General features: G+C 36.9%; 1 protein-coding gene across 1 annotated transcript in view; it reads right to left on the reverse strand.

Moving 5' to 3' along the window:
* Positions 1–17,196, reverse strand: part of LOC126173848 (armadillo repeat-containing protein 3-like) — a 123,220-nt gene that overhangs the window by 38,641 nt on the left and 67,383 nt on the right. The window contains exon 3 of the mRNA XM_049920989.1: positions 1,441–1,668. Coding sequence (XP_049776946.1) covers positions 1,441–1,668 — 228 coding nt within the window. The remainder of the gene's footprint in view (positions 1–1,440; positions 1,669–17,196) is intronic.

A 17,196-nucleotide genomic window follows, 5' to 3' on the forward strand; every position in this document is an offset into this window, starting at 1 on the left:
ACTTAGCACATAAAAAGTAATTAGTTCAAAATGTGTTCCTGATTCTCATTACCTTTCCCCAATGTGAAGTGAAGTAGGAACTATCAGGTCTAAGAGTGAAGATATTCCAAAGGACAAAGTAATATCATGAGTGGATGTCGGAACATGAACTGTAGGTAATCATAAATAGACAAGTCTGTGTGTTTCAGGAAAATTTGAGTTCAAATTTTCATTACTGAAGGGAGGAAATTGTAAAGGCTAAAGCTATGAACATGACTTAGAATTAACTATGCACCTAAAGTTATGAACATGACTTAGAATTAACTATGCACCTCCAGATCAAAACTGGGCCACAGCTCACCAGCCAGTGCCATGCTAACACAGAAAAGTCAGCAGAGGTGCCACTTCCACAGCTGATGCTTTCATGAGTCAGTGGAAGGGTATGTCACATAGTTGGTGCAACTTGGCTGACCTATTGCCACTTATGTAATGTGTTGGCCACTGCCTCATGCCAGATGCCTCATCACATGCCTGAAGTGCTCTTCTACAGCAGTTTGCACAAACCAACAGGCTCTAAACGCCGCAGGACCAGTCCATCATCAGTTGGCCAGTTGGGCAGTTATGTGACGTCCAGTCTGTGCCAGTTAGAGATGTTGCCTTAACTCTGCCACCACTGGGCCATGAATGAGAAACCTCTGCATGTCTGCCCACCCTGAACAGCCAACACTGCACCACCTGCCCATCCTTGCTCTTCAGGGTCAGTCCAGAAGTCGCCCTGCCTCTGGAACACTGTGACCTTCTGCTTCGCTGGTTGACTTAGAAAGAGCTTTGTCCAGATTTGTGGAAGATTTCCCAATTCCTGTACCAATAATTGCTAGAGAATTGTAGAAAAATTCTAACTTTTGGCAGATCCTCACAACAATGACTGTGAGAGCAGTTATAACATTAGTGGAAACAGGCGTACACAGGCTAGGAATCATTATGTACATCATAACACCTCATCATTGCATTCACTGGACTTGCCAGGATATTCCCTTGTTTTGCATGGACTTGTAAGATTTTTCCTTTGTACATGTTTACAAGGTATTGAAATATTCCTCAATTTATAAGAGTTTTAACCAGCTGTGCAAAACCATCTAAAACTACACTGGCTGAAATATTAAATGATAAAAAAAAAGTCATCTGGAATTTTTTACTCAGGTTTTTCATATGAGCCAAGGAATAGTAAAATTACCAACTAACCAATCAATTCTATTTTCAGTACATCAGTTTAAGTTCAGAGACAAAATGGGTTGTTCTAATGACTTTATCCAAATGTTAGCAATTACGTAAATAGGAATTGCATATAATTATACTTGTAATCAGAGAATAGTGAATGTACCATGCTTACAAAACACATTTAAAATAGCTACAAAAATGACACAGTTTGCATCATTACTTAGAATAGTGAGTAGTAATCACCTTTTGAAGCATTTCCATGAATAAGTTCACATGTTCGCCAGATGAAATCAGAAAATTCTTAGCATCTTCCACTGAACACATCTCTGCGATTATTTTTGTACTGAAACGCTTTACATAGATATCATTGTGTTGGATTAATGGAAAAAGTATCTCAATAAGGCCAACCGTATATAATTTTTGTAAATTCTCCACTGCTTTGACAGCATAGTTATTAATAGATGACAATGCCTGTTTAGAAAAAAAAAATGTGATAAATTCTACTGTGTTTTTTGGAAACAATCAACATTACATGAAACAGACAGTAAGAGTGAAGAATTTTTAACTGTTGATAGAAGTAGAATGAAACTGCTTCTTTATGACCCTGTACCAGGCCAATAGTAATTACATGCATACATAATTCATGATCCATATAAATAAATAACCCTGTCATTGATATAAGTGGAAGAAATATGTATTTCTACATTGCGAATAGTCGAGAACTTTTTAATATCTAAAAAGTTACAACATTTAGACTCCAGGCTAGAAAAAAGTGAGAAATGAGCTCTTTCACAATACACAAATACAAAGAAATATCACAGAGACAAATACGAAATCAAATGATATGGTAGCTTAATTATTATTATTTTCCTTCTCTTCCCCTCTATCACCTGACAAATATTTCCTCAATAAATTTCAGATTTATAGTTTTATTTTATTTGTTTTCAGTCTTTAAGCATGGCCATGCATCAGAACAATCATTTTCAGTTTCTTTCACTGCAGGTCTTGCTACAACTGGATCAAACAGATTTTTCAAAATCCAAGAACGCCAAACAATGTGATAATTATTATTCATTGCACCATTCTATAATTTCTTGTAAATGATCCACTTCTAGTGCCTGCTTAATCCTATCTCCATACTTGTGTTGTAGAACAATCACAACACATTTCAAGTTTTGAGAACTCCTTTCCTCTGTAAACTTTCTGTAAATAATTTTGGAGGCAGCTGTGATATTATTTTTTCCTTATTCTTTGTATCAACTATACTGAAACACTACATACTGTATTAATAACAAATGAGTTTTCCAGAAACAGCAATTCACACACATATGTTTCCAATTGTTGAGTGCAGCAGGAGCTACTGATTTCACAAGGTTTGATCTTAACATTATTTTAATGTAGATGACTACTTCAGTGTTCTCCATGTATTCTCTACAGAAATAATCAGGTTTAACATGCGAACTCTTTTATTTCAATGGTGCCAGGGCAGACACAATAAATCAGTTTCCTTTCTATTTCACAGTTCACATAAGCAGACAAGAAGACCATTAGCTCTGTTTTTAAATCTTCTGATATACTAATGCATTACAGTAAGCTTATTGAAACAAGTTTCTTTGTGTGTGAGACTTTGTTTATCTTGATAATGTTTAGAGCCCTTTGTGCAAATGAATTATTTTCTTACATGCAATTGCAGATTTAAAGCGGTGCCATGAGAGAATTGTAGGCCAACACAAGCTGTAGTATCAGAACACCAGATCACAAGTAATATAAAACCATGATGATCTTGCCCAAATAATACTGGTTATTGAGGCACTGACTAGAAATCTAAATAAAGATGATCAATTATTAATACTTGGTGGAACAGGCTACAGCTTGGTCCTGAGTACAGAATACAGTTTCATGAGTAACTTGGAAAAGTTATGTACAGTAACGTCACCAGTGTGGGCTTTGCTGAGGTTCCAAAGTGGTCTGGTGAAACCTAACTGAGCAAAGCCACCAGGCAGAATAAGCAAAAATCAAATAGTTGTTGTCGGCTTCAGACGGAGGTGACACTGCTGTTGTGCCACTTGATGTTTCAGGGAGATGTGATGCACAAGACAGCCTACACTTTAAGAGGAATGGGAAAGATAGATTAACTGAAAATTTTACAGAGATGAGGGGGGGGGGGTGCCATCACCAGGAAAAGAATTCCTGTGATTACAGGTGTGAGATGTAAGTAAATTATAGGCTAAATACCTCATTGAAAAAAAAACCACTTTCAAAGAGGTCGAGACTCATACTACACACAAAAGAAACTTGTCTGAATAAATTTACCATGATGCAAGAGAATGTTACAACACTAAAAATAAATTTATGAACTTCTTATCTGTTTACAGGATCTAGAATGACAAAAGAAAGTTGATCAAACAATGGAAAATTCAGGATGGAATGTAACATTATGAAAAGAATAGTTGCTACTCACCATATAATGAAGATGATGATTGCAGATATTCACAATAAAAATACTGTCACAAAATAAGCTTTTGGCCAACAAGGCCTTTGTCAAAAACAGACCACACACACACACACACACACACACACACACACACACACACACAAAAAACCACAGTCCCTGGCAGCTGAGGCCACACTCTGAGCAGCAGCAGTTCATGATGGAAGAGGCAACTGGTTAAGGGTAAAGAGAAGGCTGGGGTGGGGAGGGGGAGGGGCAGAAGGGTAGGTGTGGGGGATGGTGAAGTGCTGCTGGGGAATGTGGAGGGGCAAGGTGAAGAGAGGGTAGGCCAGCTATGTGCAGTCAGGTGGTGAGATGGTGGGCAGGGCAGTGGTAGGAGGAAGGAGGAGAGGGGGTAGCAGAAAAGGAGAGAAGTAAAAAGATGGTGGAATAGAGGGCTGTGTAGAGCTGGAATGGGAACAGGGAAGGGACTGGATGGGTGAGAGCAATGACTAATGAAGGTTGAGGCCAGGAGGGTTACAAAAACGTAAGATATATTGCAGGGAGAGTTCCCACCTGCACAGTTCGGAAATGCTAGTGTTGATGGGAAGGATCCACATGAAACAGGCATGCAGCAGTCATTGAAATGAAGAATGTTGTTTTGCGTGGTGTGCTCAGCACAGTTAGTTGGTGGCCATTCATGAGGACAGACAGCTTTTTGGCTGTGTCATTGCTAACAGCCCAAAATCGATTGCAGCACATCTCCTGGGCTGATGACCATATCAGTTGGATCCTAGTTGACTGAAAAACCATGGCCTCATCAGATGAGTCCCAATTTTGGTTGGTAAGAGCTGATGGTAGGGTTTGAGTGTGGTGCAGACACCATGAAGTTATGGACCCAGGTTTTCAATAAGGCACTGTGGCTCCATATTGGTGATCACATGACTGGTTCCACAGGTAGTCCTGCCTTTGATGGGATAGGTTATGTTTGTGACCAGATGAGCAGGTGGTGGTGAGAGGATGTATGGAACAGGTTTTGCATCTTGGTCTATTACAGGGATTTGAGCCATGAGAAAGTTGATGTTTCATGTCTGCCTCAACACCACATAAATACAGGAATCCAAACATTAAACACACAGGACTCTATACAGATGGCAGTAGTATTATTACACAAGGTGTAAAAGAGCAGTGCACTTGTAGAGTTGTCATTTGTGCTCAGGTGATTCATGTGAGAAGGTCCCCAAAATGGTTATGGCTGCACACTGGGAATTAACAGACTTTGAACGTGGAATGGTAGTTGGAACTAGATATATTGGACACACTATTTTGGAAACGATTATAGAATTCGATAATCTGAGATCCACAGCGTCATGAGTGTGCCAAGAATACAAATATCTGGTCTTACCTCTCACCAGAGACAATTCAGAGACCAACAACCTTCACTTAACGACCAAGAGCAGCTGTGTTTGCATAGAATTATCAGTGCTAACAGACAAGAAACGTTGCATGAAATATCCACAGAAATCAATGTGGAATTTACAACAAACATATCTGTAAGGACAATGTGGTGAAATTTAGAATCAATGGGCTATGGTAGCAGACAGATGTGAGTATCATTGCTGACAGCCCAAAATTGATTGCAGCACATCTCCTGGGCTGGTGACCATATCAGTTGGATCCTAGATGACCGAAAAACCATGGCCTCATCAGATGAGTCCCAATTTTGGTTGGTAAGAGCTGATGGTAGGGTTTGAGTGTGGTGCAGACACAATGAAGCTATGAACCCAGGTTTTCAATAAGGTACTGTGGCTCCATATTGGTGATCACATGGCTGGTTCCACAGGAAGTCCTGCCTTTGATGGGATAGGTTATGTTTGTGACCAAACTGGAGCAGGTGGTGGTGAGAGGATGAATGGGACAGGTTTTGCATCTTGGTCTATTACAGGGATATGAGCCATGAGAAAGTTGATGTTTCATGTCTGCCTCAACACCACATAAATACAGGAATCCATATGTTAAACATACAGTACTCTATACAGATGGCAGTAGTATTATGTACACAAGGTATAAAAGAGCAGTGCATTGGTAGAGTTGTCATTTGTGCTCAGGTGATTCATGTGAGAAGGTCTTCAAAATGGTTATGGCTGCACACTGGGAATTAACAGACTTTGAACATGGAATGGTAGTTGGAACTAGATATATTGGACACACTATTTTGGAAACGGTTAATAGAATTCAATATTCAAGTTTTCAATAAGGCACTGTGGCTCCATATTGGTGGGGACTCTGTCTACATGGTATTGAGTGGTTCCCCTAGTCCAGCTGAACTGATCACTACTGAAAATAGTTATGTTCAGCTAATTGGAGACTGTTTGCAGCTATTCATGTACTTCATGCTCCCAATAATGATGGAATTCTTACAGGTGACAGGGTGCCGTGGCACTTGCCCCAGTCATTGATGATCAGTTTGAAGAACACTCTGGACAATTTGAATGAATGATCTCGCCATCCAGATCACCCAACAAGAATCCAATCAAACATTTATGGGACATAATTCAGACGTCAATTCATGAATGAAATCTTTCACTGGCAACACTTTCACAATTATTGATGGCTACAAAGGCAGCATGGCTCAACATTTTTGCAGGGGACTTCCAGCAGCTTGTTGAAGCCACATCATATTGAGTTGCTGCATTACAATAGGCAAAAGGTGGTCCGACATGATATAAGATGGTATCCCATGATTTTTGTCAACTCAGTGTAAATTACTAGTCTATTTCTGAAGTTCATATCCAATGAAACTCAGAGTTTCTGCTTATATCAACAACAGGAAGTCTGTGCTTGTGAACTGCTGCTATTCAAAAACTCATTTACAATTGTTACAACATATAGACACCAAATTTTAAAAAAATTAAATAGTTATTATTCCTAGGAAACAAGAGAAAGCATATGATAATCTGTTGACATTTTAATATTAATTTTCTGAATGATTCAGATAAAAGAAAAAACTGAAAGTATTACTTAACACTTGTAATATGAGTTCTGTTGGTAGCTTTCTCACTAGCATTACACAGGAAAACAATACACTAATAGACATATTCTTGTAGGGGTGCACCAAATCAGTGATATAAATGCATATCCAATAGGTATTGGCTGCTCTGTGCATTACACCCAACCAGCCATACTAAACAACACATCTTACTACAATGAAGTGATCATACTAAACAATACATCTTACTACAATGAAGTGATCATGTTAGAGTAATTAATGAACAGACAACAGAAAGTTTGAAGGCAGGGCAGCACTGGGACATCGCCGCAACTCTGCTGGTAGCATTCCAGCCTGCCAGCACATTTGGCAGCAGAGCTGCCAGAGGAATTAGTTCAGTCTTTGCTCAGAATCAAAATGGACATGGAAGAGCTAGTAGCTGTCATTAAAATCTAGTGTTTTCAAAAGTGTTGTGTTTGTTTTCATAATTCACTGACTGACATCCAATGGCCAATTGATAAAACTATAACATGCACACAAGGGCGTAAATGCAATGGTGGATAACTGCTCCCCTCAGTAGATGAGCCATCATCTAATTTTAGGTTGCTCACTTGCCCTTTGATGGGAAAGTATTGTTGGTTCCTGTTACAGCAGTTTGATAGGCTTGACAGGTATGTATTAGTGTACACTCCTTCCCTGGTATGCACAAAGCCATTTGGCTAAAAGGTCACATTTTTAGCAGTCTTTTTGGTGAGTCTGTCTGTGACTCCACATCTCCTCTACATGCTGAATAGCAATGTATCCTTCTCATAATATTGTTATTATAAACATTAATAGTTCATAAGGAATTTTTGTAATTGTCACCACATCAATAGTTCTGGGAATTGAGTCTAATGTTTTCTCACACCAAAAGTGCAATGGGTATTAATACACAAACAATGAAATTATATTGTCAGTAAATTGTTCAATATAATTAATCTGTAATTGTAACATTAGCTGAAAGCATTGTTAAAAAACTTTAACATAATATAATTTCACATAAAATTGTAATGTATCCCAGACAACAGATTTTTCTCCAGTGTACAGTAATCTATAATGTGTGTAACTTTTTGTAAAACTATAACTTTTCAATTCCAAATCAATCAATGTAATGTTTTCAATAATGTAAAGTAGTTCTTGTGATTAATGCAAAGACAATTAAGATGATATGGCTGTGACCAAGTGAGCAGTTCAGTTTGAGGCAGTTTTGAGTGCAGTCTTTAAGTCAGTATAGCAACAGCACAATTGTTTTCAAGTTAAGTTGTGACATTGTCAGTACAATGTCTGTGAAGATTAATGTATTTTAGTTTTCAGAAATAGGCTAAATTGTAAAACAAAAATGAATTCTTATGAATACATCAGCGTTTAGTTAGAGTGCTGCCTTCATGTTCAAATGAGCAGAAAAAATGTTCTCTGAAACAAAAGTTTTATCTGTAGCAAAATATAGAGTATGAGATACCACCCACTGACAATTGTTTAAAATGGAAGTTAAGTTAAACTCAGTTAAATACAAAACTTATGTTGACTATCAATCCTAAAAGGTTGCTAATTACTTATGTCAGACACAACTTCTTATATTTTGGTAAATTTCAAAATACGACACAGGGAAGTCATTACATACAAACAATGTATTCAGTAACGTATGTAGCACATCAATGTCACAGGGGATATTTAAAGACAACTGAAATGTGCAATTTTCAGACCCCTTTACAAGAAAGGTAGTAACAGTGAAATTAATAATTACTGATCAGACTCACTACTTACCTCCTTCTTGGAGATTGTAACACAAATTATGCATGCAAGAACCATAACATGAATCGTGCAAAATAATTCTCAATTTGAACTGAACAATTTGAATGACCAATTATTCACAACTGGCATTTTCTGTGAATTATCAAAAGCATTTTATTGTGGAGCTTGCAGTATTCTCCTCTTCTTCTTTCAAAAGGCTAAGCCTTGTCTCTGCAGTCACAGCTTCCGCTCTTCAGCAGTCCTCTTCATATCCATGTATGAAGAATATCCCATCTTACTGATATTTTTTAAATAGGTCATTTTTGGCCATTACCTTGTTTTCTTCCCTATGATCTTGCCTTTGAAAATGTTTTTGTAACAGGATATCATGCCTGATTAAGTATCCAACAAATATAACTTTCAGCAGTTCTTTCTTCTCTCCTGTATCTTGTAGAACCTTCTCACTCATTTTTCTTTCTGTGCAGCTAGTTCTTGTAATCCTCTGTCAGAAACACTCTTTTGCAACTTTGAAGTGAGTTTGCTCTGCTTTGCTAATGCCCAGATTTCACATTCATATATCAGGACACTTCACACATAGGACTTAACAAATATTTTCTTAATGTAGAAGCTGATGTGCTTCTTCAATAGAATATTTTTCTTATTTTGGAAGGAACTCTTGACCAGTGATTTCTTCTCTTGCTTTTCTTGAAGTATCCATCATTTTCCTCCACAATCCTACCAACATAGTGAAATTTGGTTACTTCCTCAAGTTGCTTACTACCTATTTTTATGTCAGTCTTTCCCCATCTCCTTTCTCATCTGTAACCCTTACTTCAGTCTTCCTGGTATTTATTTTTAGTTTTAGTTCATTATGATGGCTTCAGACAAAGAAGATGTAAATAAATAAATAAACAAAATAGTTATGTTGTCTCTTGATTTAAGACCTGAAGCATTTTATTTAGTTCTTTCTCTGAGTCTGTTACTACTGTAATATCATCAGCAAACCTGATGTAGTAAATATGGAATATGAATACCATTAATTCCATTTGTCTCTTCTTTTGTTGTTATTACTGGCTCCTTGTTGAACATATTAAATAAATAAGGTGACAGAGGTTACCCCTGACTTCTTTTAGAGAAGCTCAGATATTGTGGTATCAGCGATCTTGCTGGTAACTGCTTTTCATCTTATCTAACTAAAATGATGCAGAGTGTTAAATCAGGAGACTCAGGGAATATACACACTGAACAGCACCCTCAGAATAGGGAATAATCACTATGGGTGTACTACAGAGATCAATGTTGAGAAAACACTTGTTCTTGTTATAAATGATTTTATATCATACATTCAAGAATCATATGTAATTATCTTTACAGATGACACATGCATTATCATCAAGCCTCATGGAGACCTTCAGCACATAAAAATGTAAATAATATTTTCTTGAAAACTAGTAACTTGTTCTCTGTGACTGAATTTAATTAAAACATACTACATGCAATTCAGTGGTGCACAAGGCCTGACTATACCATTAAAAATGATGTGTGAGCGTAAATACAGAGATGCAACAGAATATTCTAAATGATTATGTGTTTATACTGAATTTATAAGTACCTGAACTGGAAGTCACATGTTTCAGATCTTAAACAGCTATGCTCTGGAACTTTTGTGTTATGCATAAAATCAAATTTTGGTGATGAAAATGTCAAACAGTTGACTCACTTCTCTAACTTTCATTCACTAATGACTTATAGCATCACATTCGGCAGTAAGTCATCATTGATGAATAAAGTGTTCATTGCTCAGAAATATGTAATAAGGATTATCAGTGACATTCACTCTAGAACCTCTTGTAGACAGCTCTGTAAGTAGATGGTGTAAGAGTACAATAAAAACCCTTACTAAAGATCAATATTAACAGCTCAATGTCCAGTGGATGTGATACTGCTGATGTGATAGAAGGTTTAGGACATTACAGAATAGGAGGTTGAGGAACTGAATATTAGAATTATGAGAGTACAACATAAATAATTTCTTAAGAAGATAGTTCAAAATATTGAAAGCATCACAAAAAACTTGAATGCCTACAAATGGTCAAAAGAAAATGTGAGTGTGCAAGGAAGGCCAAAATTAGAGCATAACTCCTGCACAATAAATTGATATTTAGCATGAACACTGGAAACCGCAAAGTCTGGAGCATGTTGTAAATAAATTGATATGGTATACTCAGCACAGTGTTGGCCATTTTGGAGCACAAAAACGTCTGGTTTGCCTCTTTATTAATATGGGCAATATGATAAAAAAATGTTTAAAACACAATACATGTGTCATATAACCAAGACATTCATTATTAAGAGAAAAAGTTTAAAGTAATGGCTGCTGATATTCTGAATCCATTACCATAAACTATCAGTGGTGCCACACACCTGCCGTTAGTTTTATAACTACTCCCTAAATATACTAAGCAGTATTCATTATGAAAAGCAAGTGGAGCTATCATAGCATCCAAATTGAGAAACAATTATTTCTTGAATGTGTGCACTTTGGGTAAAAAATAATTAGTGACAATACAAGCCAATTTCTGGAAAGACATGGAATGAAGCATTAAAAGAATTTGAAATTAAATGAGTGTCTACTTCATGCTACAGACCTGCATCTATTCAGATGAGTATGAGATACAGGAATTAAATACACATTCCTGAGTATTTTGCAGGGTAGACTTGGAAGGTACATATCACAGTTTGATAGCATTTTAAATAACATACTGCATGACTCCACTGGATATGTCCCTATTGAAATACTGTTTGACCAAAACCGAACAATGTAATAAGTGAAGCGATCAGAGATTTACCTGCTAATAATATTTTGTAGGCTGAGTAGATACAAAGGACAGAAGAGACTTGAGAAAAGAATCAAATGATTCTCATGATAAGCTTGGTGAATTCCATAGTTGTGGCAGCAACGGTTACCAAAGTACAAAAGACAACTAAACCAAGCATAAAGATACACTATGTAATCAAAAGTATTCGGACATTACCAAAAAAAATTTGTTTTTCACATTAGGTCCATTGTGCCTCCACCTACTGCCAGGTACTCCATATCAGCAACCTCAGTAGTCATTAGACATCATTAGAGAGCAGAATGGGGCACTCTGTGGAACTCATGGACTTCGAATGTGGTCAGGTGATTAGGTGTCACTTGAGTCATACGTCTGTACATGAGATTTCCACACTCCCAAACATCTGTAGGTCCACTGTTTCTGATGTGATAGTGAAGTGGAAACAGGAAGGGACAAGTACAACACAAAAGCATACAGGCCGACCTCATCTGTTGTCTGACAAAGATTGCCGAAAGTTGAAGAGGGTTGTAATGTGTAGTAGGCAGACATCTATTCAGACAATCACACTGGAATTCCAAACTGCATCAGGATCCATTGCAAGCACTATGACAGTTAGGTGGGAGGTGAGAAAACTTGGATTTCGTGGATGAGCAGCTGCTCATAAGCCAAACATCACGCCAGTAAATGCCAAACGACGCCTCGCTTGGTGTAAGGAGCATAACCATTGCGCAATTGAACAATGTAAAAATGTTGTGTGGACTGATGACTCATGCTACACAATGTGGCAATCTGATGGCAGGGTGTGGGTATGGTGAATGCCCGGTGAACGTCATCTGCCAACGTGTGTAGTGCCAACAGTAAAATTCGGAGGTGGTGGTATTATGGTGTGGTCATATTTTTTATGGAGGGGGCATACACCCCTTGTTGTTTTGCATGGCACTATCACAGCACATTCCTACTTTGATGTTTTAAGCATCTTCTTGCTTCCTGCTGTTGAAGAGATTAGATTAGATTACATTAGATTAGATTAGTTTTTCATTCCATAGATCCATGCTGGGGAGATCCTCGTGGATCTGAAATAACAATACTAATAGTATGAATATATATAATACATCATTTGTTTCTATTAAAAAATTCATTGATGGAGTAGAAGGAGTTGGCCACTAGTAAGTCTTTCAGACTCCTTTTACACTGATCTTTATATGTAACTACATTTTTTTATGTTTGCTGGCAAATTATTGAAGATGAGTGTTCCTCAGTAGTGGACCCCTTTTTCAACTAAAGTAAGTGCTTTTAAGTCCTTGTGCAGATCATTTTTGTTCCTGGTATTGTATGTATGAACTGAGCTGTTTGTTGGAAAAGGAGATATATTATTTAGGACAAATTTCATTAAGGAGTAAATATACTGAGAGGCAGTAGTTAGTATACCCAGTTCTTTGAAGAGGTTTCTACAGGACGTGAATTTACTCCACAAATAATACATATTACACGCTTTTGGACTCTGAAAACTTTTGTTTGACTTGAAGAGTACACCAAAATATTATACCATATGACATTATGGAATGAAAGTAGGCAAGATATGCAAGTTTTTCATTTTTACGTCGCCTATATCTGCTAACACTTGAATTGCAAATACAGATTTGTTATGGCGTTTCTGCAGTTCTGTGGTGTGCTCCTCCCAACTGAATTTATTATCAAATTGTAATCCCAGAAATTTATGACTGTCAACCTCTTCTATCTGCTCTTGTTCATACTTTATGCATATGCTGGGTGGAAACCTCTTACAGGTTCTGAATTGCGTATAGTGAGTCTTTTCAAAGTTTAATGTCAGTGAGTTCGCTTTAAACCAATGCAACGCAAAGCAAACCCTATAAAAGTAGCCAATACTTTTAACAGATATTATATTACTGTAGCAGACGAATTAATAAGTCAAAATAAAACAAATGCAGTAAGTAAATTGTTAAACCCCCCACAAACAAATCATACTATGGTTTCCATACCTACAACAGATACAGAAGTGTCAAACCTAATAAAACAACTTAAAATTAAACATTCATCTGGCTTGGATGGTGTCACATCACATCTCATAAAGGAATGCAGACAATGTATATTAAAACCATTGACACACATGCTGAATGCTGCGATAGAAGAAGGTATACTTCCAGATGCACTGAAAGTAAGTAAAGTGAAGCCAATATTTAAGAAAGGGAACAGGGATGAATTAGGAAATTACAGGCCAATATCATTGATCTCAACATTTGCTAAAATCTATGAAATGATAATAAAGAATAGAATTGTAAGTTTTATACAGTATACTGCATTCATCACAACATGGTTTCAGAGAAGGGAAGTCAACAAAAACAGCTTCAACAGATATAATTGAGCACATTCTTAATTTACTTGACAGGCAACAAAAGACTTGTGGGATTTTTATGGACCTATCTAAGGCATTTTATTGTGTGAACCATTCAAAATCAATGATGAAATTATATCAGTATGGAATTAGAGGAAAATGCTATGACATACGTAAATCATACATTACAAATACGAAACAATGCACAGAAATCAGACATACTAGTGGCGGAAATATAACAAACTACAGATCAGAGTTACAAACAGTTAAACACGGTGTGTCGCAAGGGTCTGTGCTTGGGCCAATACTATTTATACTCTACGTAAATGACTTCCCTAGCTATATAAATCAGAAACATATAATGTATGCTGATGACAAAACAATCATTTACACAGCTGACACAAAGGAGGACCTTGAGAAGGAAGCACTTCTGACTATCGAAAATGCAAATAAATATTTAACACAAAACAACCTGTTTATGAATCAGTCTAAAACAATGAATGTAGTATTTCAGACCAAGCACAGTGAAAATTATAATATAAATCTTAATATAAATGGAAAGACTATTAAAGAAGTAACCAGCACAAATTTTCTATGAACTATAATAGACAAACATTTGGCTTGGGGGAGCACATAGATGCACTGTGTAAAAAGATAAACAAACAGATCTTCATCATGCATAAAACAGCTAAGACTGTGGATGATAAAGTCCTCAGATCAATGTATTATGGACTTGTCTTCCCACATTTGTCTTATTCAGTTCATATATGGGGAAGTGCACAAGCTAGCTACCTAAAAGGAATATTCACAATTCAGAAAAGGGCAGTGAGATGCATTGCAAAAATACCACGAAGACAGACCTGTAGGCAAGCTTTTGTACACTATAATATTATGACAGTATATTCACTGTACATATACCAAAGCATAATGGCGGTAAGGTCAAGCGATAAACACCTCTTAAATAAAGATGTACACAAACATGGTACAAGAGGAAATGAAAATTACTACATGATAAACAGAAATCTAAAACTGTCTATGACTGCCCCAGAAGAAGCAGGCAAAAGGTTTTTTAATAAACTCCCCAAAATCATTAAAAAAGAAACAGACCTAAAATGTTTTAAAAATCATTTGAAACTATATCTCACAGAGAAATGTATATACAGTTTGAGTGAATACTAAGATGGTGTTTAAATATGTTATATCATTACTGAAATGAACGTTTAAAAATTATCATTTCTGTTTGTTGTTTGGATTTGTGTGTACATATAATGTGAAACATGTAATACCTTTGTATGGTTATGGACTATTTCTGTTTAATTATTTGTTTCATTTATATATAATGAAATCAAGTTTGATGTTAATAGCCTATTGTATGACACCCCCAATACTCTCAGCTGGATTTTCAGCTGGAGTCCATGGGCAAAGAATAAATAAATAAATAAATATCCATGAAAATATCATTAGCAAATCTTTCTAGAACTACACTTGACATAATATTAATTGCAATACTTATGTTATCTGCAAACAAAATGAACTCTGCTTCTGGCATTGTAACTGATGAGAGATCATTAATGTACACAAGAAAAAGCAATGGCCCTAAGATGGATCCTTGTGGGACACCACATGTAATTTTTTCCCATTCTGATGATGACGGATGACTTAATTCACTAGTCCCTTGCACTGACACCCTTTGTTTCCTGTTAGTGAGGTATGGCTTGAACCATTTTGCAGCACTGCCCGTGACACCATAGAATTCTAATTTATTTAAAAGGATGTTGTCGTTCACACAATCAAATGCCTTTGACAAATCACAGAAAATACCTGCTGCTTGTAATTTGTTATTTAATGAATTAAGTACATTTTCTCTATAGGTGTAAATAGCCTTCTTGATATCAGAACCCTTCAGAAATACAAACTGCGTTCTTGATAATATGTTATTTGTGGTCAGATGGTTGAGAAGCTGCCTGTACATTACTTTTTCTAAAATATTTGAGAGCAATTTGAGGATGGTGATTACATCTTTCAAGACAATCAAGCACCTGTTCTTGATACACAGCCTGTGGCAGAGTGGTTACACAACAAAAATATCCCTGTAATGGACTGGCCTGCACAGAGCCATGGCCTGAATCCTATAGAACTCCTTTGGGATGTTTTGGAATGCTGACTTTGGGCCAGGCTTCACCAACCAACAATACCTCTCCTCAGTGCAGCACTCTGTGAAGAATTGGCTGCCATTCCCCGAGAAACCTTCCAGCACCTGATCAATGTATTCCTGTGAGAGTGGAAGCTGTCATCAAGGCAAAGGGTGGGCCAACAGCATATTGAATTCCAGCATTACCGATGGAGGGTGCCATGAACTTGTAAGTCATTTTCAGTCAGGTGTGTGGATACTTTTGATCACATAGTGTATGTATGTTTAGTCAACTAGTAAAAAATCAGCAGTGTCATATCTCAATCAGGAACTTGAAACTTTCAGCATATGGTTGGAGCTTGTAGATGAGCTCTGGCTCAAGTTTAAAAGAATAGTTGACCATGTACTAGATAGATATGTACACAGTAGAACAGTTCATAATATGAGGGAAACCTCCATGGTATACAGCCACTGTAAGGAAACTTCTAAAGAAACAGAGATTACCATGTAATTGGTATAAAACAAAGCTTAAGGCTGAAGGATGCTGAATGAAATGCATTTGGCTGTCAATGCACGATGCCTTCAGTGACTATCATAGCAGAATAATGTCAAATGATATTTCACAAAACCCAAAGAAATTCTGGTCATATTTAAAGGCTGTTAATGACACCAAGGTTAGTGTCCAGTCCCTAGCAAACAAGACAGGAACTGTAACTGAGGTTAGTAAAACAAAAGCTGAAATGCTTAACTTTGTTTTCAGATGTTCCTTTACAAATGAAAACCAAGGACCATTGTCCCAATGTAATCTTGGTACCATTGAAATGATGAATGAAATAAGTATTAGTGACAATGGAGTTGAGAAATGACTGAAAACATTAAAACTGAACACAGTTCCAGGGCCCAATGGAATCCCTGTCAGATTCTACACTGAATTTGTATCTGAGTTTGCCCTTCTTTTGACTATAATCTATCAAAGATCCCTTGAACCAAAAACTGTGCCCAGTTTTAAAAGAAGATCAGTGGAAGTGATCCACAAAACTACCACCCAGAGTCCTTGATACTGATGTGTTGCAGAATCTTAGAACATATTCTGAGCTCAAACATAGTATCTTGAGCAGAATGATCTCCTCAGTACCAACAAGCATGGATTCTGAAAACATTGATCATGTTAAACCTGACTCACACTTTTCTCACATGAGATACTGAAAGCTTTGGATCAAGGCAGGCAGGTAGATGCTGTATTTCTTGATTTCTGAAAAGCATATGAGTCAGTACAATACCTGACTAGATTGAGAACTTTTTGATAGGAAGGATGCAGCATGTTATCTTGGATGGAGAGTAAGGGCATGGAAGTAACTTCAGATGGGCCCAGGGAAGTGTGTTGGGACCCCTGCTGTTCATTATGTATATTAATGGCCTTCCAGACAACATTAATAATAATCTTGGGCTTTTTGCAGATGATGCATTTATCTATAATGAAGTACTGCC

Source organism: Schistocerca cancellata, chromosome 1, assembly GCF_023864275.1.
Source record: "Schistocerca cancellata isolate TAMUIC-IGC-003103 chromosome 1, iqSchCanc2.1, whole genome shotgun sequence".
Classification (NCBI taxonomy): Eukaryota; Metazoa; Arthropoda; class Insecta; order Orthoptera; family Acrididae; genus Schistocerca; species Schistocerca cancellata.